Source organism: Mastacembelus armatus, chromosome 3, assembly GCF_900324485.2.
Source record: "Mastacembelus armatus chromosome 3, fMasArm1.2, whole genome shotgun sequence".
NCBI classification, from domain to species: Eukaryota; Metazoa; Chordata; class Actinopteri; order Synbranchiformes; family Mastacembelidae; genus Mastacembelus; species Mastacembelus armatus.
In genome coordinates, this window is record NC_046635.1 from 12,667,564 (window position 1) to 12,691,767 (window position 24,204).

Genomic DNA, 24,204 nt, shown 5'->3' on the forward strand with positions numbered 1-24,204 from the left:
CCCTACACGATATACTGACCAAACAGAGTAGCAGCTGCAGTGGGAGCCTCACCTAGAGGTTGAGGAGATCCTTTGTCCCCACAGCCATTAGACTTTTTAATTGTAATTGTTGATATATTATGTTATGTTATTTATGTTATATGTTATTGACTGGGTGCCTTTTTCTGTTTATTATATTTTATAGTGAAATTTCTATGTTAAAGTAAATATAAGAGCTGCTGGACAATATGAATTTCTCACATGGAGGATGAATAAAGTATCTATCTATCTATCTATCTATCTATCTATCTATCTATCTATCTATCTATCTATCTATCTATCTATCTATCTATCTATCTATACCGTTTACAGTGGAGACGGAAATACGTCAGTTTTCAAAGTAAATGCATGAAACACTACTTCCAAATCAGTTCTTATACAACCCAACGTAAACAACACAATAACACAAACATAATTATAACATTATAATTTTAATGTCGGTATAAAATGCAGATAACAGATTGGAAGCAGGCTTAATTCCTCTTTTAATTATTCTTATTAACCACGCAATGCTAACGTATGGTCGTCATGAAGCGTCTATTTTGTAAATGAAAACCGGAAATGGGTTTTTAAACGCGTAAAAACTTGACGCTTTTTGGCTTGTGATGTTGCTGATGACAGCGTCAAAACAACAGTTCATATTAGCCACACTCGTCGATCATAAATTATATTTTACAGCGGTTATTTCCATGGTAATGAATAAGGTCAACAACGGGGTAAGCTTTCAACCAGGCCGAGTTGTCAAAGTAGCTAACATCGGCATCAAAACGACTGGCGTGAGTGGTTTGTTTTTAAAGCTAGTTAGCCTGCTAACGTTAGTTAGCCTGTTGTTGACATCTGTGTAGTGTTGTTGATTTGGCACTTATTATATAGCTACAATGCTTTCTATGTTATATTCTAACTGACTGTTTAGCAGCAGTAGTCGAAGCATAGTAAAGGTTGCCGCTTAGCAGAAGACCGTCAGCAACAGCAGCAGCCCTCATTGGTTACAGTCGGTGAGGTGATGCTTCAGTGTGTTTCTCAGCCTTTGCATTGATGGCTTGCTTGACTCCATATTAGATTTCATTTTCACAAAAAGCGAAAGAAATCCTCTGTATTTAGATAATTATTTAGTAGCTAATGAATTCCTGTATGCAGCAACAGTGCTGCTTATTCATCTGAACAGAGCACACTGACATTTAACGTATTGCAGAACACTTGCCATTGATAACTATTAAGAAACGCACAGATACATGAGGTTTGTTGTAGAGAAGTGTAATAAAAGGAGGTGTCAAAATCAGGTTACTCCCGAATCTGGAGTAGCTTTGTGAAGTCTGTCATTGGGCTTGGAGAATACATTTTGTAACATAAAATCTGGGCAGACAGTCAGGATGGAAGTAAGCTGCATTTTAGGAAATGAAGTGACGTGATTCTCAAGTTTGGGCTATGCTAGGGTATATGTAGTAAAAGCCAAGATGCTGCATAAAGTTTTATCATGAGTTTTAAATTTTCTCATGCAGGTCCTACAGCTTTCAAATACATAACTAAATGTCTGCATCACTCACTCACTGACATACTGATTTTAATAAAGTAAAAGGTACAGTATCTCTGGTATGTTCAAAAGCATCCAAAGCATCCTTGAGCATATCTTTTCAATCAACCTTAAAATAAGATACTGCTTTGCATGCATGTATTTTGTACCTGTTAACTAGGTCTTCTGGGTGGAGTTTCATTGTTCTTGAACAGTTCCTTGATTGCCACAGAGCAACCATTTATCAGTCCATTAAAACATAATCATGTGCCTCCTTCCTGCTTCAGTTCATAAAAAACAAGAGAAGAGAAATTAACGAACCTCTCAGTGTGACTTTAATGCATCTTGTCTTCCTTAGATGTAGCCGCTGAAATGGCGTATGATGAGAGACTTGCACTTTTCCGCCAAACCCGCCTCAATCCTTTTGATCGTGGAGAGGAAGAAAATGGTCCCCAAGAAGGCAAGACGCCCCCACAGCATGGTAAAGTCTGCTGAAGGTTCTCTCAGGCCATCTCAAGAGTAGGATAATTTCAGTAGCTTACTTCACTGAAAAAATAAAATTGCCTTTTGCTTTCAGACAGCAACTAATTTGAGACTTTTGGGCCATTTTTGTGTAAAAATAACAAATTTTACATGCCTCCCCTGAGTAGAATAAAATACTCAGCTTTCCTTGGCTTGCTTGCTGTAGGACTACTATGATAACGATAAAATATATCTATCGATTGAAAAGAGTTGTAGCAATTTAATATATAGATTTTCTTTATATTTTGCCTAATTATGGTGACAACTATGCTGAGGCTGCTAGCATGTCATTATGGTTTACTCACTGTTGGGACAAAGTATTTCTCTCAAATATTTACACAGGTTAAACTTTTTATGCCGTCTAGAACAAGCCAAGACATAAAAACAAGCAGACTGTGAAGTAACCCTGGAAAAGGAAGTCGTAAATACTGTAGCTGACCCAGAGGAAACGAAAAGCATAAGTGTAAGCAGGTCTTCAGTCGCACTTCCTGTATTTTAGGATTTGGGAATTAAAAACACTGTTATTAGGTGACAGTAATTCTGACAGGCAAGACCGATACACTGTTAACTAAGCTGATATCCACCAGAGCTTTTTTTCTTAATTGTCCTTCATTGTCTGATATTGAGGAGCTGAATATATTCAAGATGTTTTGTTCTGAGGTGTATGCAGGTAACAACAGCATTTGTCTCTATTTTTCAGGAAGTCTGGCAAAATGTTTGATCAGCACAGTTTGTTCTGGATCATTTAAAAGAATATAAATCTGAAGCTTGTTTGTCTTTTCGAGTTTTGTTTCATGTTTTCCCTCATTTTTTAATTGCTGAGATTTGCAGTTTTGCAAGATTTTCATTAAAATGTCACACAGCATACTTAACATGCTTAATGATTAGTAGTATTACTCACAAGACTTGGTTTGACCCCATATAAACTTTTGCAAGTTTTAAAAGTTGTCTTCTTTTATGCTTCATCAGAAACTGTATTTGTACTAAACTAGTTAATAGTAGCAGCAGTAATAACATATTGCAGTGTATGATATAGAAGAATAGCACAGTGATGACAGATAGCAAGCATGTTTATGTGAGTAATGCTGTGATCAGCACTTCAAAGTTCATTCAGTTTAGTGTGTAGCAGCTTTAATCCCACAGTAGGAGTCTTTTCACTCAGCTTGCTTACACATTACCAGAACTGATAAGACGATTACCTGTGATGCCTGTAGTTCTCCATTTTGTGCTGTTTGTGCTTCTTTAAGGCTTCTTGAATGGTGAACCAGAGTGTAGGGATTATCTTGAATAACCACAGTCATGTGTGTAAAATTAGCATAGATGATTGAGTGCATTTATCAGAGCATAGTGTGTCTACTTCCAAGAAGAGCAGTGCTTTATGCCACATTACCCTCTTTCAGAAGCGAAACCTGAGCTGTTCTCTGGAAATAGAACCCACAGTTCAGATCGGACCATGGACCTTGGTCTAGCTGAGGACCATTTCTCAAGGCCTGTGGTAAGTCAAGCATTCTTGAAGTGAAAGTTAAGCACTGCTGTTGGTCTCATCTCAAAATAACTGATCACATGCACATTTAGATCCATTTGGTTGTTTTTCATCTGTTTCAGGGTTCTTTTGTTGCTTCCGACATTGAACAGCTGAAACTGGCCATAGAGGAGTGTAAAAAGCTGATCTTGGAGCTGCCAGAACATTCAGAGAGACAGAAGGACACTGTGGTGAAACTTATCCACCTTCGTCTAAAACTGCAGGAGCTTAAGGTTGGAACTGAAGCTCAGCTTCGAGAAGTTCTTAATTGACTGATTTCATCTTCATGTTTTTGCTCCTGCATAACTCACAGCTGTGTATTTGTGTGTTAGTAATGCACAAATTGCAGTTGACTATATAGCTAAAGCTTATGCAGTCCTACAAGTCTTTCTTTCATGAACACATTGGTTTTAGCCAGTTTCTTGTATAAAAAAAAAAAAAACGCCTTTTTGCTCTAACAAGCATGCCCTGAATCTAATTCTGCATTTAAGTGTGTTTGAAAAATATAAAAGTAAAGGATTATACAGTGGGTACAGATAGTATTCAGACCCCTTTAAATTTTTCACTCTTTGTGTCATTGCAGCCATTTGCCCAAATCAAAAAAGTTCATTTTATTTCTCATTAATGTACACTCAGCACCCCATCTTGACAGAAAAAAAACAAATGTAGAAATTTTTGCAAATTTAATAAAAAAGAAAACCTGAAATATCACATGGTCATAAGTATTCAGACCCTGTGCTCAGTATTGAGTAGAAGCACCCTTTTGAGCTAGTACAGCCATGAGTCTTCTTGGGAATGATGCAACAACTTTTTCACACCTGGATTTGAGGATCCTCTGCCATTCTTCCTTGCAGATCCTCTCCAGTTCTGTCAGGTTGGATGGTGAACGTTGGTGGACAGCCATTTTCCGGTCTCTCCAGAGATGCTCAATTGGGTTTAGGTCAGGGCTCTGGCTGGGCCACTCAAGAGCATTCACAGAGTTGTTCCGAAGCCACTACTTTGTTATTTTAGCTGTGTGCTTAGGGCCATTGTCCTGTTGAAAGGTGAACCTTCGGCCCAGTCTGAGGTCCTGAGCACTCTGGAAGAGGTTTTCTTCCAGGATATCTCTGTACTTGGCCACATTCATCTTTCCTTCAATTGCAACCAGTCGTCCTGTCCCTGCAGCTGAAAAACACCCCCACAACATGATGCTCCCACCACCATGTTTCACTGTAGGGATTGTATTGGGCAGGTGATGAGCAGTGCCTGGTTTTCTCCACACATACTGCTTAGAATTAACGCCAAAAAGTTCAATCTTGGTCTCATCAGACCAGAGAATCTTATTGCCATAAAGCCCCGACTGGTGGAGGGCTGCAGTGATAGTTGACTTTGTGGAACTTTCTCCCATGTCCCTACTGCATCTCTGGAGCTCAGCCACAGTGATCTTTGGGTTCTTCTTTACCTCTCTCACCAAGGCTCTTCTCCCACGATCGCTCAGTTTGGCTGGACAGCCAGGTCTAGGAAGAGTTCTGGTCGTCCCAAACTTTTTCCATTTGAGGATTATGGAGGCCACTGTGCTCTTAGGAACCTTGAGTGCTGCAGAATTTCTTTTGTAACCTTGGCCAGATCTGTGCCTTGCCACAATTCTGTCTCTGAGCTCCTTGGGCAGTTCCTTCGACCTCATGATTCTCATTTGCTCTGACATGCACTGTGAGCTGTAAGGTCTTATATAGACAGGTGTGTGCCTTTCCTAATCAAGTCCAATCAGTTTAATTAAACACAGCTGGACTCCAATGAAGGAGCAGAACCATCTCAAGGAGGAGCAGAAGAAATGGACAGCATGTGAGTTAAATATGAGTGTCACTGCAAAGGGTCTGAATACTTATGACCATGTGATATTTCAGTTTTTCTTTTTTAATAAATTTGCAAAAATTTCTACATTTCTGTTTTTTTCTGTCAAGACGGGGTGCTGAGTGTACATTAATGAGAAATAAAATGAACTTTTTTGATTTGGGCAAATGGCTGCAATGACACAAAGAGTGAAAAATTTAAAGGGGTCTGAATACTTTCCGTACCCACTGTATAAGCTAATGGGTCCAGTAGTTTTTACTTTTAGTTTGAACTTGGCTTGTAGCAAAAATGTGTTGTGTGTGGGCTAATAACACATTTTAAATAAAGGCTTTCTTCAGCTTTTATTCTATCACCTTTGGATTCTTATCCATGGCAGCGTATGATACAGATGTGAGCAGACATTGTAGACATTCTTGGAGATTGAGTTAATAAACATGTTTGTGGATATCCCCAACTTTCTGCAAAACATCCTTAGCTTCTCAAAAACAGTTTCTGTTTCTCATGATTTACTATGAATAACAGAAAGAACAACTTTACTTCAGTTAGAATATAAATGCATATGCATATAAAAAGAGAATTTTGTGATTTTATGTGTCTGTGTTTCCAATATCCAGTATTAGCATTTTTGTGGCCTATGAAGGGATTTTCTACAGGGTCAGCCTTTCAATGACATAACAGTCAGTTTATCCACATTTACAAAACCTCTGTCATTGGTAAAATTAGGAAATAGAAGTTGTCTTTTTTGCAGTAATTCATATCTTTCACAGCTGTCCTAAACCTTCTTACTACTGTGTTTGTGGTAAATGAATTTTGTGTTTTCACTGTCCCTTGAAAGGACCCAGAGGAAGATGAGCCTAATCTGAGAATCCTACTGGAGCACCGTTTTTCTAAGGAAAAGAGCAAAAGCGTGAAACAGACCTGTGACAAGTGCAGCACTATTATTTGGGGGCTCATCCAGACATGGTATACATGCACAGGTGAGAGAGACTATACGTTGTACAGCATGAGTCTAATATAGTACTGTGAATATATTTTAGTTCCACAATTGCAAAACATTCACTGTGCACAGAAAATTTTGTTTAAAGGGACTGTTCGAAATTCAGACCTCCATGCATGATCATATTAACTTTAACTGAATATCTCCGTTTTGTAATCTCAAAGCTTCATTAACAAGCTCATGATATGGTACTTCTTCAAAGATTTATCTACATGCCTAACTATGCTACAGTCTGAGTTGAAGAAAGTCATTTTAACTTACTGCCCTAATAATCAACTAGCTGGTTAGAACACGAATTTTGTGGTTTTTACTATGCGGCTATTACTTTTTTAAAATTCAGTTTACTTAAATATTTTTAGAGTTTCATTTTATTTTGTCACACTTCCATTTAAGTTTCTCAGAACTTATTTCCTAAATCTTTGTGTACTTCTCCCTGAATCTTATTAACCAGCAATTCTTACCACACTAAGTGGGTAGTGGTAAATGTGTTGCACAAAAATATGTGATTATTCTTTTCTTATTTCAGGTTGCTATTATCGTTGCCATAGTAAATGTATGAACCTGATAACAAAGCCTTGTGTGAGGTCAAAGGTCAGCCACCAGTCAGAATACGAGCTCAGCATCTGCCCTGAGATTGGACTGGACCGACAAGACTACCGCTGTGCAGAATGTCGCACACCCATTTCACTGAGTGAGTTTAAATGGACTGTTTTGGCTTAATTAAATTGATTACATGACATGGCATGTCCACAAAATTGTAAAGAAGCTTTCTTCACAGTCTTCCAGAAATGGCTCACTAGAAATGACTGACAAATATTTTTGTACATATATTTGACATGGGGCATAATTTTCAGTAAATTTTTACTTTCCTAGTTTTTAGATATTTTTTCTACAAACAAAGTTTTGTTTGACAATTTGACTCTACGGTGGCATATCTGTCTTGTAGGAGGCGTGCCAAGTGAGGCCAGACAGTGTGACTACACAGGCCAGTATTACTGCAGTTCATGCCACTGGAATGACACAGCTGTCATCCCAGCTCGTGTCATCCACAACTGGGAGTTTGAACCACGCAAGGTATCCTAATTACTACAGTGAAATACTCTCAATGTGAAAAACATATCTCTTACTTATGTTTTCTTTGTCAAGTATAAGAAAATTTCAGTCTCATATAGAAATACATGTTAATGAAAGCATCTGACCTGCTTTCAAGTTCAGCATGGGTCAGTAGAAGGATCGCAAATCCAGGTCAGATGATGTGCATTGACCCAGACAAGCTGTCCTCTAAATCGGAGTCTGTGTCAGAGTGAAAGGGCTATTAGTGTGTTGATATGGGCATATTCAGCCACTCTGTGCTCTGACAGTGTCTCTTTTGTCAGGTTTGCCGCTCCTCTTTGCGCTACCTAGCCCTGATGATGTCCCGACCTGTGCTGAAGCTGAAAGAAATAAATCCACTGCTATTCAACTTTGTGGAGGAACTGGTCGAGATCAGGGTGGGTACTTCACTTTTTTAGAGGCATTAGTAAAGACTGTCCAAGAAATTGATATGTTCAGAGTAAAGCAAAACTCAGAGGTCTATTTTTGAGAGCTGTGTTTTAGACTGGAATCAGCTGTATTTGTTTTGTCACCCAAACTGTCCTGGCACTTTGTCATTGTGTTTTGCATGTGATGGTATTATGATGAAAATAAGTATTAGTATCATGTAGCACGTGCTGTGAGAGGGAGGGAGATGAGACTGAAACGTGTGTGTGTGTGCGTGCGTGTGCGCGCACGTGGGTGGTGTGTGCATGTGTTCGCTCGCATTTACGCGTCTGTGTCGGGATTTTCCTTTACAGAAACTTCGTCAGGACATTCTGCTGATGAAACCTTATTTTATTACCTGTAAAGAGGCAATGGAGGCTCGGCTGCTACTACAGGTCAGTATCTGTTCACAATTCCGTACATATTTACACGTTTAAATGACTCGTGCTGTTGAAGTGCTATCTACATTGGCATATATATGTTGCAACAGTAACACCCTGTGGTGGGAGTAGGTTTTGCAGACTTGAGAAAGTTGCTGATGTAAAACCTGTAGGGATACTGTGTTTGTTGACATGGTAAATTTAAGTTCAGAATCAGCTCAAAAATTGATTGAAGCAATTCAGAACTATATGTGCATTAACTTTAAACATAAATGGTTTAATGGTTTTTCCAGCAAAAAATGGTACAGTGTGTTTACAAAAGTGGTTTTAGATATCAGAGTACGATTCTCATGAAAGAGTTTGAAATATTTTCCTTCAGCAAGGTGGTCTCTTATGATATGCAAGTTGCCTACATGTATTTCAGTGTGGAATGAAGCATTTTTCTAAGCAGTTTTTTTCTGTGTTTTTGTTATTCAGCTACAAGATCGGCAGCACTTTGTGGAGAATGATGACATGTACTCACTACAGGATTTGATTGACATATCCAGTGGCAGACTCAGTTGTTCCCTTACTGAGATCCACACAACATTTGCTAAACATATCAAACTAGACTGTGAGGTTAGTTCATACATAAAGCACAAAGGACAATACTGGTTACATGTAGACTGAGAGGTAGCTTATTGCCTATGTTTATGTCACTTAATAACTTCCTACAAATTTTGTCTATATGGTAGCGTTGTCAGGCCAAAGGATTTGTGTGTGAGCTATGTAAGGAGGGAGACATCCTGTTCCCTTTTGACAGTCACACCTCACTCTGCCATGACTGCTCTGCTGTCTTCCACAGGTTAGTCACCACCCAGCCAATCACATGATTGTTGAGAGTTGCTGCCAAAAATGGAATTACAGTAATGGGTACAAAATGTTAAAATTAAAACATTTTCCCCTAATTTAGGATGGAGCCACCAGTCGTCCCAAATACACCCAGCTACCTGGCTAATGTAGTCTGCATATGAGGAATTAAAAAGGCATTAATGATGTTATTAATGAAAATGTTTTTGTCACACAGCAAACAGTAGGCGGCAACATAGTACAATTTCCCAGTCACCAAAATTATCCCTGAAAAATGAAAAACTAACTAAATGAACAAATCAAAATTAAGAACACAATATGTGTCATCTTTGGTGATTGGTGTGTATGTGTGTTTTTTCAGAGATTGTTACTATGACAACTCCACAACTTGTCCACGATGTGCGCGAATGAATGAGCGCAAACAGGATGAGGTGTCAGATGTCAAAGATGCTTAACTGTGGAGCGGACTGCCCTGATGTTACTGGATGTTGCACTTTGCCTCACGATCAAGAAAGTCTTAGTAGTTTTAACTTTTTGTCTTTGTATTTTGGTTTGTTTATAAGTAGTGTCTATCTTCCTGTACACTACATTATGAAGCAGGGTCCTTAGAAACCCAGATACATATATAAATATATGTATATGTGTGTGTATATGTGTATATATATGTATGTATATATATATATATGTATGTATATACATACATACATACATACATACATACGTACGTACGTGTGTGTGTAGATAAAATTAACTTTTGAATTCATACTGAAAATGTTCAGTATACATTGTATCTGTGTGTGTGTGTGCGTGCGTGTGCTTGTAAAAATGTACAAAATAAATCCCTATAGAGAAAGGCCACCGTATCTGTAGGTGGTCATGCATGCTGGAGTTGTTTATTAATCGCTGCTCTCCACTGCATTGACTTACCTGCCAACTTTGCTGTATACAAAAGTGTATGGTTGCCATATACAAAAAAGTTCCTAAGTTAATAGATAACTCCAGCTTTTAAAGACAAAAATATATTAACTAGATATTCGCCTTTTGCGTTGCATATTTTAATTTTCAAAAGAAAGTCCTGTAAACACACTTGAAAGAGTTTTTATTGAGCTATTACTTCCAACCTTCAGTTTAGTAGGTTTGACACAACAAAAAATTCAGTGTTAATTTACAACAGGAAACTGATTAAAGCTGTTAGATCATGACAACTATTGTAACTTTTTTTTCTATGCTTTCCTTTCATCGCAAGCTCATGATCTGTTGATCTGTTTAACATTTCGTAAGGGTTTACAGAACTCTTCAAGGTCATAAACAAATAGTTCCTTTTAACATTCAGTTTTCAGCTCACTATACAGCATTCATCTGCTTTAGGGTTGTCAGTTATCCACTGGAGAAAATTCTAAGGCTTGTAATTCCCAAGACAGGTTGTATATACAAATAACAACTGAGTCCATAGTTCAAATATCAATGCAGTTAATGTGGCCACAGATATGTAGTCAAAGCATGCAGTATCAGTGTGTTCTTTGTAAGAAAACAATGGAAGTTAAATGTACTTTTCCTGTTATTCAGAACTGTGCAGCCATTTCAGACAGTTTGATCTGTGTTTAATCCAGCTCAGTGCAGTGTGTAGCAAACAGATGTGAATACTCATAAACAGTGTGCCTAAGATGTCAGGGTACATACAGCTGTTACCCAAACATCTTAATACACTTACTATTGATGGTTAATAGCACATTTTTTTCTAGCAATGACAAAGATGATTAGTGACATCTTTGGTAATGTGTAAATGTTAAAATGTATTTGTTTTAAAATAATGATTTCTGGCTGTGTTATCTTTCAGCATGATGTAATGTATTTTTTTCCAAACTAATAGCATGGTGATAAAGGCCATGCCCCATTGTAAAGTCAATGTGGAGTAGTGCATGAATAAATGAAGAACACTAGGTCTGCCATGTTACTTTCAAGTCAACTTTAACCTATTGATGGATGAATCATGAGAAATGGTACAGTCCATTATTCAACTGTCAATGAAAAGTAACTCAAAAATGCAACAGGAAGAAATATAGCAATGAAATGTTTGCAAACAGAAATGATTTGATGGTTTCCCATTGCATTTGTTTAAATTGTGTCTCCAACACATGGCAGTTTGTGTGCAGTTAGCCTGCAGAAATGTTACTACTGCTGACATTCACAGTGAATCTTTAGCAATTGAGAATTATCTCACAGCTTGTCGGTGTTAACACTGTTACTGGCTTTGGTTATTGCATCTTTAGCTTTCAGACAGTTTATTCCTAAATTTGTCCTCATGGCAGTACATGGACATACTGTAGTAGTAGTAGTGGTAGTAGTTTTTTTTTGTAAAGTGCCTTGAGATGATTGTATTGTGATTTGGCGCTATACAAATAAAATTGAATTGAATTGAATAATAAGATGACCTGTCCAAGGTGTACTCCTGCCTTCCACCTGAAAGAGAGCTGGGATAGGCTCCAGCAGATCCCCGTGACCCTGGTTAAGGAATAAGCGGGTGTAGAAAATGGATGGATGGATGAATAGTAAGAGTAATAAAGTAAGTGCACAGTGACACCTGTTGCCCAGTCACTGAACTCAATGCTTTAACAGATGCTACCAGCAGAATAAAACACATCAAATTTGGGTGTTAACTGGGTTGAAATTAGTAGTACAGTGTTGAATAAATGTTGAATAAAAGTGGCTGCACAGTGACACAAGAGACCCAGTATACATTGTTAAAAATATGTGAAAACAGCATGTCAATTTGCAGAACCAGTCATGATGGGAAAAAAAATAAACTAGCTCTGTATAGCCACTTATGTATGAGTAGCTTCTGGCTCCAGTGGAATTAAGGTGATAACATTTTCTTTAAAATCACATTTAATGATATTTAATTATAGATTTATTTGTTATATTATATATATAATATTACATATGAGCCGCACGGTGGATGAGTGGTTGCCTCACAGTAGGAAGGTCCCAGGTTCATAACCTGGCAGGGGCCTTTCTGTGCGGAGTTTGCATGTTCTCCCTGTGCTTCTGTGGGTTTACTCTGGGTACTCCGGTTTCCTCCCACAGTCCAAAAACATGTATGTCAGGTTGATTGGTGACTCTAAATTGCCCATAGGAGTGAACGTGAGTGTGTGAGGTTGTCTGTCTTTGTGTGGCCCTGTGATGGACGGGTGACCTGTCCAGGGTGTACCCCTAATAGAGAGCTGGGATAGGCTCCATCAGATCCCTGTGACCCTGGTTAGGAATAAGCAGGTATAGATAATAGATGGATGGAAAACATCAATTAGTTGTCAAAACTGTGACATAAGTAAAAATACAATTTTAAAACTTTTGATATCATATTTACCATTTGTTTAATATACAAAACTAAGCTTTGAGCTGTGTCGAACAGTGAAGTACAAAGCAGAGACAGTTTGGTCACTCTGCTACTGTTATGAGTTGGTGGTGTGATGATGAATGAGGAGTGGAGTGGACCCAAGTGCAGAACACAAAAAGGCTTTATTACCATGGACTCACCAGACACAGGCAAAAAAATCACTAACGCCACTCTGCGTTCGGGACACAAAACAAAAAAAATGGAGACGGGAAAAAGTTCTCAAACAAACAAACAAACACATGTACATTATTATAATAGATAATACAGATAATAGCTGTACATGTACATTATTATAATAGATAATAACTGTACATATATACAATGCAATGCTTCGACCAAGAACAAAGAAAAACGGGATATAAATACACTTAGAACAAAGGACTAATGACAAACAGGTGAAACTGATCAAACTAATGAACAAAAAGATACCCAAGATCAACACAGGAGAAAACAGGAAGTTAACCAAAATAAAAGTCCAAAACCGGAACTGAAAAATATACATCATGACAGCTACACATTACCAACAAGTGACAATTTCCCACTTTGACACAGTTTAGGTCAAAAGTGCAAACTTTGCTAAAGGCAGTTCAAATATGTGGTCACTTAGCACTTCTTTATCCATACAGTTTTCTATTATAATATATATATATATTCTATTTCTTTACATATGAAGTTCTATTTTTATTTACTTATATTATTTATTATTATGTTATTTGTAAGTTATTATTAGTATGATTTGTAGAATTTATATATTATTTTCTGTATTTCCCGTCCAGGTAACTTACTGCAGATGACGTTTGGCTTTCTAACATTAGCTGTTAGTTAGCTCTGAGGCTGAAAAATAAGGTTTAATTATACATTAATTATGTTTAATTGTACATTTCATGAAGAAGCATACTGTGTCTAACTATAGTAGACATTTACAACAGAAAGTCTAAAATAGATGTTTTTTGTCCAAACAGGGACGCTATTTAACAGACTCCCACACACGCACAGCTCGCGCGCGCACACAAAGAAACAAAACATAAGCATCCAAAAGACACATTTGAAATTTTGGAGCAGGATTTTATTCTTTTCTGTTATATGAATCAACTGAATTTATATCGAATAATGATTTATATTGAATATGATTATGAAGCGACGTTCGCTGGAAAACAACTGGCTTATTTTATTTTATGTTGATATTTTCTTTATATGAAAGAAGTGAGTTTTTCCACCACTGTGAAAAATTTCCAATTAATGTATGTTCCCTCAAAGTTGTATGGCAGTCAAAAGTGTGTTAACTTTAGTACTACAGCTGTATAGAGCAGTGGTCAAGGACTTCAAATTCCTTCAGACCTTATGCAACTTTTATGCAAAGTACGCATTAGAAACCAAATGAAAATATAATCATCGTGTAATTTTAGAATTCTTGCAAACGATAGCATCTTTATAAACAAGACTCAGTACAGAATGAACACTATGCACCCACCCGAAATATACCCTACGGACTACAGTTTTGTAACACTAACTCTCGCGAGACGAGGATGATTGTCGTGGTTGAGCGCATACTTGTTGACGATGGCTCGGTGAGGGCCAGTCCGGTGAAGTGAAGCCGAAGAGGAAACGGGCAGACGGGATGGGTTTCCTCTACATGAGCACCGGGCCCTTTCGGAACCGAGTGCGAACGGTTCTAACATGGAGGCGAAACTTATTCATAATTTCAACTACTTTTTGCAAGAGCTGCGCACTCACCGCGGTACGGTGATGTTGTTTTTCTTTTTCTTATTAGAATAACCTGCTGGTGTCTTCTCATACAGTACCCGAATGCACCTTTTTAAATTAGATTCATATGCGTTGGGAAACAGTGTTGCAGGAGTCTGTCGTGGGAAGGAACAGTGCTCCTCAGACAGCAGACTCCAAAGCCTCTAAACAAAAGCTGTTTATGTTTCATTCTTCAGTTTGTACTCTCACGATATGTACACTTGATAATGTTGAGTTTATACATCGGTTTCCTCAGTTTCATAATGGTTTGTTTATATAAAACAGGTTAAGAAAATGTTAAGAAAATGTGAAACAAGCTAACAAGTTTTTACTAAAACTTGTTAGCTGTTTGTTCGTGGGCATCTAAATGTAATACATTTTTGATTGGGAATTTTGATTTTTCAGTTATTATCTTCTCAATAAAATGCAACAGAGGTTCACTCTCTGAGATTAGCTATCTAACCCGTTGCTGGCTTGCTTCAGTCATTTTTATGCTTTTGTGCTGAAGTAGATTGAACAATCAAACCAGAGAAACCTGAAGATCAGCCTGTTTTTTGCCTAATCATTATGCCATAAAAGGCTGTACCTCAGTACTAAACACTGGGATCCAAGCTGTACTGCAAATATCAGATTCTAAACCTGCTTGTTATGCTGAAGTAGATGGTGAGAGACCAATAGACTGATGAGGCAGAGATTTTATGCAGAGCTCTTTCAGGTTCTTTGTTGCTGATTTACGTTACGTGGTCTATGCTCTGTAATAAGAACAAAAGCATTAAAATGGGCATCTTTGACAAAGTTTATTTTGCAACAGGAGCATATCTACTCAGATACAGCATATATTGATACATTAGCAAAATGTTTATGTGTTTGTTAAAAAAATGATCTGGTGACATTATGTCAGTATTGTTATTGGCTTCAAAAATCAGGATCAGTTGTACTGGTAGTAATGTTTTGCAGTTAAGTGAGAAAAGTGTTTTTGTGTGAGAAGAATATTTTAGCCACCTCCAGAAGTGTTGATGACCTTAAAGAATATTTTTTTATCTGTGTTTAGTATACACAGGTCACAGTTACGTAAGAAAATACCATTTGAGCTTTATAGGATCATTTAGTGTCAAGCATAAGTGAATTATCTGCTCTGACTTATTCAAATGAGGTGACAGAGTCCAGGGTGCTCAGGTTATAATAAGATTTCAGTAATTCATAATGCTGTTTGGGGAGCAGGACATGAAAGCTAATCTGCATGAAAGAGTCATATCAGCAGTAGACCTGGACTGTAGATTATCTAGGATGCGTTATCTATACCTATATCTATTCCTGTTTAGGGGCAGAGGGATCTTCTGGAGTTTATCCCAGCTGTCTTTGGGTAAAAGGCAGGGGTACACCCTGGACAGGTCAACACTCCACTGTAGGGCCACATAGAAACAAACAACCACACATGCTCACTCTCACTCCCACTGTAGGAGGAAACCAGAGTACCCGGTGCAAGCACAGGGAGAACATGCAAACTCCACACAGAAAGGCCTCTGCCTGATTTCAAACCAGGAACCTTCTTGCTGTGAGGCAACAGTGCTAACCACTCAGTCACTGTGCTGCCCACTGCAAATTATCATATTTTATTTTGTTTTACAGAATCTATTACATGTAACATGTTCATTTAATGGCTCTCTGCTGACCTGCCTCCACTGCCAACAATTCATTATATTGTATCTCATTTCAGATTACATCACTGGGCCAAAGGAAATGGGGAGGATTATATCAACACAGTTTCTCACTCGCTCGGTTGCTTAGCTCAAACAAATCACCAAGAGGTAATGTCATTCTTATCGCTGTTTCACTGTGTAATGTAGCTAAATGGGTGCATACAAGTATTTTCTTCTGTGTTTGTTGTTAGACTTTGAAGAAAAGTTTTTTCCAAAGAATGAAGAAAATGTTGGTGTCAACTCGGTTGAAGGTGAGAAAATGTTGAAATTATTAGAAGTACCACTTGTATGTTCTCTGTTCTCCATTCCGCTGCAGTGCATGCTTTCTTGTCTATTATTTAGATAAAAATACCAGAGAGAAAGTGACTCTTGCAAGGAAAGGGAGAGACACAAATGATGATAGAGATGAAAGACGAAGAAGAGGAAAAAAGAAAGATTCAAATTGGTGGACCCGCTTTCAGGTGCCAACCATGGTCAAAATTCATAATATAGTTATTGAAAAATTGTCATCCTTTTGTCAGTAATGCAATACAATATTATGCTTATAGAAGGTGAATAATTTGTGATGATAGTATTAGGTCTCTTTCCACTGTCCCACTCACTACATATCTAAGTCACATTCTCATAAAAATGTTTATGGCAAAATTAACGTAAGCTGATTTATTGTTTTTATGGGTGCTCATAATGGCTTGTTATTTCTTGGCATGCTGACAGTCTCTAACGTGATCAACCATCAACCTTCTCATACCACTTTCTTATCTATTAGCATGACTTCCCCTTGGATAAAACAGCTATTCAGAATCTTGCTGTTGGTGCAGCAGGTATGGCTTCAGCTTTCCTGTACTTTTACTTCCGAGAGACGGGGGTACAGATTTCCTGGAAGGACTTTGTGCATCACTACTTGAGCAGAGGCTTGGTAAGAGGAAGACAGTGTTTTAGTTTTGGTATGTTAATAATGTGGCTCATATCTGTATGTTTTTGTTTACATGTGAAAAAAGTGGTTCTTGTGCCGTCTATACAGGTGGATCACCTGGAGGTTGTAAACAAACAATATGTCAAAGTTCTTCCTGCCCATGGAGTGAACACATCAGAAGTGGTTAGTTGCAAGAAAATGTTGTCTTTTTATATTTTCTATTAGTCAGTGTCAAAATGGTGGGTCACGTGTGGCTTCCTCCAAAATATGTAAGGTCTGCAGTAAGGGGAAACATAGCATAGATTAAAGTTTATGAGTATATACTGTATATTATGGATGGAAAGATTAACAGATTTGAATGGATGCACAAAAACATGCATGGGCACAATTTGAGTGCATCAGTAGAGCAGCTGTGAATCAACGCAGTTTTGATAAGGCATTGGAATTTGCTTGTTAAATGTTTACATTGATAAAATCCTATCTATTTGAGTATTAAATGTTTTTTTTTTTTACATTTTTGGGTATTTTTCCTTTATTATAGAGGGCAGTAGAGAGATGACACAAAATGTGGGAGGGAGAGCAAGGGAAGAGATGCTGCACAAAGAATATGTGGCCTGGGGAGTTGAGCCACCATTGATATTTTGATTCCTCCTAAATTAAACCTACTTTACATTAATGTGCACTGCAGACATATACAATTGTATGTGCATTGTGGTTGAGCACAACAAACGTGACAGAGGGTGAGCGTAGATAGAAACTGCTTTCTGCTGCTCATTAATGAGTTAGCCTACCTGCTGCTTACAAAGTGTTAGACATGTTGAGCACATAGTTTTTCACATAGCATTTAATTGCTCCTCTTAATTTGGAGAATCCTTAATTTTATGAGCCAGGTGTATTAAAATTGTACTTTACTGAAAATGTGAAACTGACAGAGAGCACTTGTACAGAACTTATGAAAAAAGACCAATTTATGAAAGGTCTAAATTTGATTAGATTTGTAATCTTTTCAACCTTTTGTGTTGAATGAGGTCGTGATTGGGGTGGGAATTTTATCGTATCTCACTTGTAGTTGCTGCATGTATCTTTATGTATCTATGTATCTTTAATGTATCGGATCACTGACAGTGTATCAAGTTACATATTGTATCAGCCTCACACAAGGAATGCCCAAACCTACTAATTATTATTGTTTTTTCTTTTATCTATATGTTTCAGAGTTATTTGTGGTTCAACATTGGCAGTGTTGACTCATTTGAGCATAACCTGGAGATCGCCCATCAGGAAATGGGTCTTAACTCTACACACAAAGTACCTGTATACTATAGCAGTGAAAGTGATGGGTGAGACAGTAGAACTTTCATCATAAAGCAAATTGACTTGTATTCACATTGGCTTTTCTAATGTGAACTTAGGCCTAATTGGGATTCTGCTTCTTTTTCAACAGGACACTCATTTTTAGTGTTCTCCCAACCTTACTTGTGGTTGGTTTTTTACTGTTTTCCACACGACATGGACCATTGGCAGGTGGACTTGGTGGTAGTTTGCGAGGAAGCTCTTTTAGTATGAGTGAATCCAAAGCCAAGGTAATTAAAAACAACACTGGCCTGAGTTTCAAGGATGTTGCAGGCTATGAGGAAGCCAAACTGGAGATAATGGAATTTGTCAACTGCCTGAAGAACTCACGTCAGTACCAAGACCTTGGGGCCAAGATCCCAAAGGTGTGTCATATTTTCAAAATGGATGAATCATTATCAAATCCCACAAAAACTTTATGGTGATGTGTGCTATCATACATTAAAAATCTAATTCCATATACTGTACCTCACTGACCATCAGGGTGCAGTGTTAGCGGGGCCACCTGGAACTGGGAAGACCTTGCTAGCTAAAGCCACTGCAGGAGAGGCCAACGTCCCCTTCATCACTGTCAATGGCTCAGAGTTCCAGGAAATGTTTGTTGGTGTGGGCCCTGCAAGGGTCAGTACTGGGATATAAAGGATTCATATGTCTCACATGTAGTTCATGCTCATGTTGGCCACACCATTTCATAGTACTTAATTTGATTGCTCCAGTGTTGAAACCTTTTCCTCCCCCGCATATTTCTTATATTAATGCCACAAGGAATTAGGGTAACTGCAATAGTAACAACTTCCTTTCTTATAAATCAGAAAAAAAATTCAACTAATTTTCTTTGCCCTGTCCTATCTTAGATAAGGGATATGTTTACTATGGCTCGAAAAAATGCTCCCTGCATTCTGTTCATTGATGAGATTGACGCAGTGGGTAGGAAGAGGGGTGCAGGGAACTGTGGTGACCAGAGTGAGCACGAAAACACCCTCAACCAGCTGCTTGTGGAGATGGATGGTAGGCAGTAATAATGCCTTTGTGCCTTTTCAGTGTTTGGTTCTGTCTTTCATTCCCATTGTAAAAATTTTCTTTTTTTTTTTTTTTTTTTTGTTACAGGGTTCAACTGTAGTACCAATGTGGTTGTTTTTGCTGGCACTAATCGTGCCGATATACTGGATCCAGCACTCATGAGGCCTGGACGCTTTGATCGACATATATACCTAGGTAAATTTTAGCACTTGTCTGTTGCATTTTATGCTGCCAGCTTCTACCACTAACTTCCCGACAAGTTCTCATTAAAAACGCCTTTGCGCACAGTTAAATTCTATTTGAATCATTTATTTTATCCAGTCTGTTCACAACTTATTCTGTGATATTATACCACATGATGATTTCTATTGTTTGTCTCCTTGACTGATATACCTCTTGACCCTGCACCAAATATATACAGTATACAGTAGACTATTTACTTAATGAAATGAATAACTTAGTTGACATGTCCCTGTGTACTCTCTTTCTGTGATGCAGTTTTTGTTCCTTTTGATTTGACTATGATCTAATAGCCTTTGTGTAAGGTTTCCATAAATGTTAGCTTCAATCCTATTAGATTTGTTTCTGTTTTTTTCTTCTCCCTGGTCATTTGAGATCATTAAAAGCATGGTGCATACTGTGTGCTTTTATCTTGTTTATAATGTGGTTAAAATGGTTGCTCTTTTTCCTGCTTACATCTGTTTTGCTTTACAACACCAGTGCTAGACAGTGTTAGTTTTCTCTTTGACAAAGAAAACAGTGTCAAAATGAGGAGGATTAGAAGGATTAGATAACTGGGGGCCACGTGAGGAATGAAACACACTGTTCCTGTTTGTACTGTTGCATTTCTCTGTTCCTCTAGCCTTTCTTTTGTTATATGTAAAGTCTGGTAGTGAGCAGTTACTTAAAAAACAGTCAGATTACTAATTCATGTTTGATCAAAACTTAATAATTAATTGCATCACTATCACTCAATTTTAAGCAAAAATAAGCGTAGGTTTAGCTTGTGTGAATAATTCATTGTGTTTAGACATACTCATTTGGCTATAAGTTAACCATTGCTTCAAGACTCAAATGTAATGAGCATTTCACACACACTCCTATGTTTGTGTCATTCTTGTTCATAAGAATTGGTCTATAAGCCATTCACTTTTTTCTGGAGGCTAACAGTGATGCCACTGATTGTCACTGATCTTATGACTTTGCACAATCACAAAAAAACATTCTGTTGTCAGAGCTAATGCTATAGTAGAGGGGGTTTTGTGGAAATACGTTTTCTGTCATGGTGCATTCTGTCTTCCTTTTTAAATTTTTTTTTTTGTTTATCTACAGGCCGACCAGACTTAAATGGCAGAGCTTCCATCTTTCAGGTGCATTTAAGACCTCTGAAGTTAGACTCCAGTATAGACTTAGAGGCTTTGGCCAGGAAATTAGCTGCACTAACTCCAGGTTTTACTGGTAAGACCCTGAGATATGTGTTCACATCTTTGGATTCATCCAAAAATCTTTCAATTCGTCTTGCATATGTTCTTATATTTTTTTAAATTCATGTGACCAACTTGACTGTGGTGTCGTCTTGTGTGTCTCAGGGGCTGATATTGCTAATGTGTGTAATGAGGCTGCTCTAATAGCTGCACGTCACCTCAGTCGTCATATCAGCACTAAGCACTTTGAGCAGGCAGTCGAGAGAACTATTCGTGGTGAGTTGACAGCCACATTTATGCACTTATATTATGCTTATTGGATATGGGCTAAAAACCAGTTAGTAAGAAATGTGATAGTCTTAAAATACTTAGTTTTCTGTATTTGATCTTCAATTATATACTGCAGGTTTATATTGATTGGTATTTTATATTGAACATTGCATGTTAAATTAATGCTTTAATTTGAAATATTCATTCAGGCTCTTAACACACAGTGGCAACATATTTTCAGTCGGAAGTTTATGATGTACATCAAGATAACACTAATGCAGTCTAAAGTATTGCAGTGTTGAATTGTGTCATGTAATACTGAGAGGTGTCTATGCCTGTATGCCTAAAGAGCACATCAACACTGGCAATTTACTGCTTGTACAAAATAGACATATTGTCCTTTGGTAAGACATTGTCCTTGCTGTCAGGTCTAGAGAAAAAGAGTCTAATACTGCAGCTTCCAGAGAGGATTACTGTGGCGTATCATGAGGCTGGACATGCTGTTGTCGGCTGGTTCCTAGAACATGCAGATCCCCTACTTAAGGTTTTCCAGCTATTTTCTACCTGTGTTCTCTCAGACTAGTTTTTACTTTCTACAATCAAAGATGAATTTCACCAAATTATTATATTAAGAATTTCATTGATTATGATGTACTTCCTTAGGTTTCCATTGTTCCCAGAGGGAAAGGTTTGGGTTATAAGTGGTATCTACCGAAGGAAGAATACCTGTTCACCCAGGAACAGCTGTTTGACAGAATGTGCATGATGTTGGGGGGTCGAGTGGCTGAACAGGTTTTCTTTCATCGAATCACTACTGGAGCACTAGATGACCTCAGGAAAGTCACACAATCTGCCTATGCACAAGTAATCACCATATTTTACAGAAAGCTTGCTCATTGATGTCTAAATCTGTGAACTAAAGTATGTGATTCTGGGTTCAAAGAAATTTGTTGTTTTTGAGATGTAGTTGTAAGTCATTGTTGTAAGTATGTTATTGAATTACATTTACTTTTAAAGAGAAGTTGTACAAAAATGTGGTAATGTCACATATTCAAGAGGAAATAACTAAAGTCCAAGATAACAATCATAATTAGTGATTTCATTGAGAACATTTAGTGACTTTTGAAAAATGATACCAACGGTGTACACAGAAAATATGTGAAAAAGTAAACATCATGTTAGTTTATTTTAGGATTTGAAATAAACTGATTATTTCTGCAGGTGCTGAGTTAAAGCTTACTAAACAAATTTACAAGATCAAAGAATTATGTTACAAATACTAATTACAGCTACATTTTCATTATGTTGGAACCAAATCTTATTTTGCTTAGAAAATATAGGATGGTGATCTTGAGGTGAAGCAGCGCTGACATTTACATGTTACATGTTACATGTTTTGTTGCCTCTTAACATTGCTAATTTGTCTGCATATTTGAGGTTGTAGAGTTTGGAATGAATGAGGCGTTGGGTCCAGTTTCCTTTGGCATGTGTAAGCAAGGTGACATAGTATTTGAGAAACCCTTCGGTGAACCTACTGCCCAACTCATAGACCACGAAGTGCGCTTGCTCATAGATGCTGCCTTCCAACGGACACTTCAGCTTGTCATTGACAAGAAGGAAATGGTGGAGAAGGTGAGAACTATTTTCACTGAGAGAATGATGTTTGATGCAGCAACTTACAGCTCCTTTGTGGTTTGTTTAAATGATAACAGGTGAGAGGACAGTGGCTAGCCTCAGCCACCATAATTTAAAGAGGTGTTTGTTGTAATGTAATCATCAATTTAAAAATACTACTATTAGTATCTTTACTATCTTATAGTTTGATTTTTCTACCACCACATTAATATTTATTGATGACAAATTTAATTTATAGTGAGTACTAAAAAAAATAGCCATAATTTCTGGCCATGTGTTGCAGGTGGCAAAACATCTTCTAGAAAAAGAGATTCTAGACAAAACTGACATGATGGAGCTGTTAGGACCTCGTCCCTTTAAAGAGAAGTCATCATAGGAAGAGACTGTGGAAGGGTTGAGGGAATTTGATGAAGACATCCCTTTACCTGAAGGCTTAAAGAACTGGACCAAGTACAAGGAGCATGAAAAAAACAAATGATCTCTTTACCTTTAAGTAGCCCCTCAGCCTAAGGCAAATATTCCACTGGATTCAGGTGAATAACTAATTATTAGCACCATCTGACCCAGACTGCAGCCTGTCAAGGCTCTGACAGAAAACTCCCTGCTTCTGGTTACTGACAGCTGCAAGATGAGGGATGGTGATGTGTTGCACAGATCTTTAATGACCAAGGCTGCACAATGTGCTGTTTATCATTGCTGTTTTTATACTCCAGCAGGAATTCCAAAAAGTGACTCATCATCAATGTTAGGACAATTAAAAGTCAAGCTGAGCTTCAGGAAGAGTGCAGTTTGTAGCTTAGATTTCAGGTACCTTTAACATCCCTCTGGGTGCATGGGAAATTTATTTACATATGTATCTGAAAAGTCACAATTGATGTGATATCAAACGATATTACATATTGGTCAACATGCTGTGGTGGTATCACAAAGTTAAACTTTCTTAATCAGTCTCATTATGAGTATCAATGCCATTATCAATTACAGCACAGTAGGTGTTTGTCTTCTAGTCATAGAAGTCAGCAATAACTGAAGGTGGGTTATTTTAGCACTGACAGCAGCTGAGCAGTGAGAAAATATAAGCTATATATCTTATATTTTATCACTGCAAAGTAGACTGTTAACTCCCCACTCATATTACCTTACACTTTCGGTATACCGAACTGCCTCTGAAAATTCAGTAACAATAACAATAGTCATTCTACACTCTGATCATGCTAGATTTTTTCTGTTTTGTTTATGATAGGAAGTGCTTCAGTTAATGTGGATAAAACATATGAGAGAGGCTCAAAATAAAGTGAAGATTACCAGTCTTTTAGATGAATGTTATTTGTGTCACAATAATATGTATTGAGAATACATTGTAAGCTTCTTGTAATATTTTCATAACATGAAAACAAATTGCTGTTGTTCAGTCAGTCAGTTATGGGTTATGTTTCAATGTTTTCCTATGGTAACAAGCTAAGGTAGGTAGGTATTCATGCAACATTTTCACATCATGTATTTGAGAACCATTCCTTGAAGAGTTGGTCACACCCTGTTATCTAAATGGTAACAATTTCTGAATTGTTAGGCCAGTAGCTCCCTT

General features: G+C 37.6%; 2 protein-coding genes across 11 annotated transcripts; both read left to right on the forward strand.

Moving 5' to 3' along the window:
• The first annotated feature begins 616 nt into the window (after positions 1-616).
• Positions 617-11,254, forward strand: def8 (differentially expressed in FDCP 8 homolog). Of its 10 annotated transcripts, none has more exons than XM_026320332.1 (13): positions 738-755; positions 1,908-2,030; positions 2,437-2,534; positions 3,472-3,566; positions 3,677-3,826; positions 6,259-6,400; positions 6,947-7,111; positions 7,367-7,494; positions 7,797-7,910; positions 8,253-8,333; positions 8,796-8,936; positions 9,053-9,162; positions 9,529-11,254. In XM_026320332.1, exons 4-13 carry the CDS (start codon positions 3,525-3,527, stop codon positions 9,620-9,622), a joined length of 1,167 nt encoding a protein of 388 aa, XP_026176117.1. In that variant the 5' UTR covers positions 738-755; positions 1,908-2,030; positions 2,437-2,534; positions 3,472-3,524; the 3' UTR covers positions 9,623-11,254. The 10 variants fall into 10 exon arrangements, with proteins under 10 accessions (XP_026176109.1, XP_026176114.1, XP_026176111.1 ...); XM_033325071.1 differs by lacking the exon at positions 738-755 and adding an exon at positions 2,772-3,372; XM_026320324.1 differs by lacking the exon at positions 2,437-2,534 and having other exon boundaries at positions 617-755.
• Positions 11,255-14,111: 2,857 nt separating this feature from the next.
• Positions 14,112-23,913, forward strand: LOC113138247 (AFG3-like protein 1). Its single transcript, XM_026320546.2, has 16 exons — positions 14,112-14,299; positions 16,022-16,112; positions 16,196-16,255; positions 16,347-16,465; positions 16,771-17,100; positions 18,133-18,257; positions 18,362-18,635; positions 18,754-18,891; positions 19,125-19,278; positions 19,378-19,485; positions 20,623-20,748; positions 20,880-20,990; positions 21,413-21,528; positions 21,648-21,848; positions 22,422-22,616; positions 22,903-23,913. The coding sequence occupies exons 1-16, from the start codon at positions 14,180-14,182 to the stop codon at positions 22,993-22,995; spliced, it is 2,361 nt and encodes a 786-aa protein (XP_026176331.1). The 5' UTR covers positions 14,112-14,179; the 3' UTR covers positions 22,996-23,913.
• The last annotated feature ends 291 nt before the right edge of the window (positions 23,914-24,204 follow it).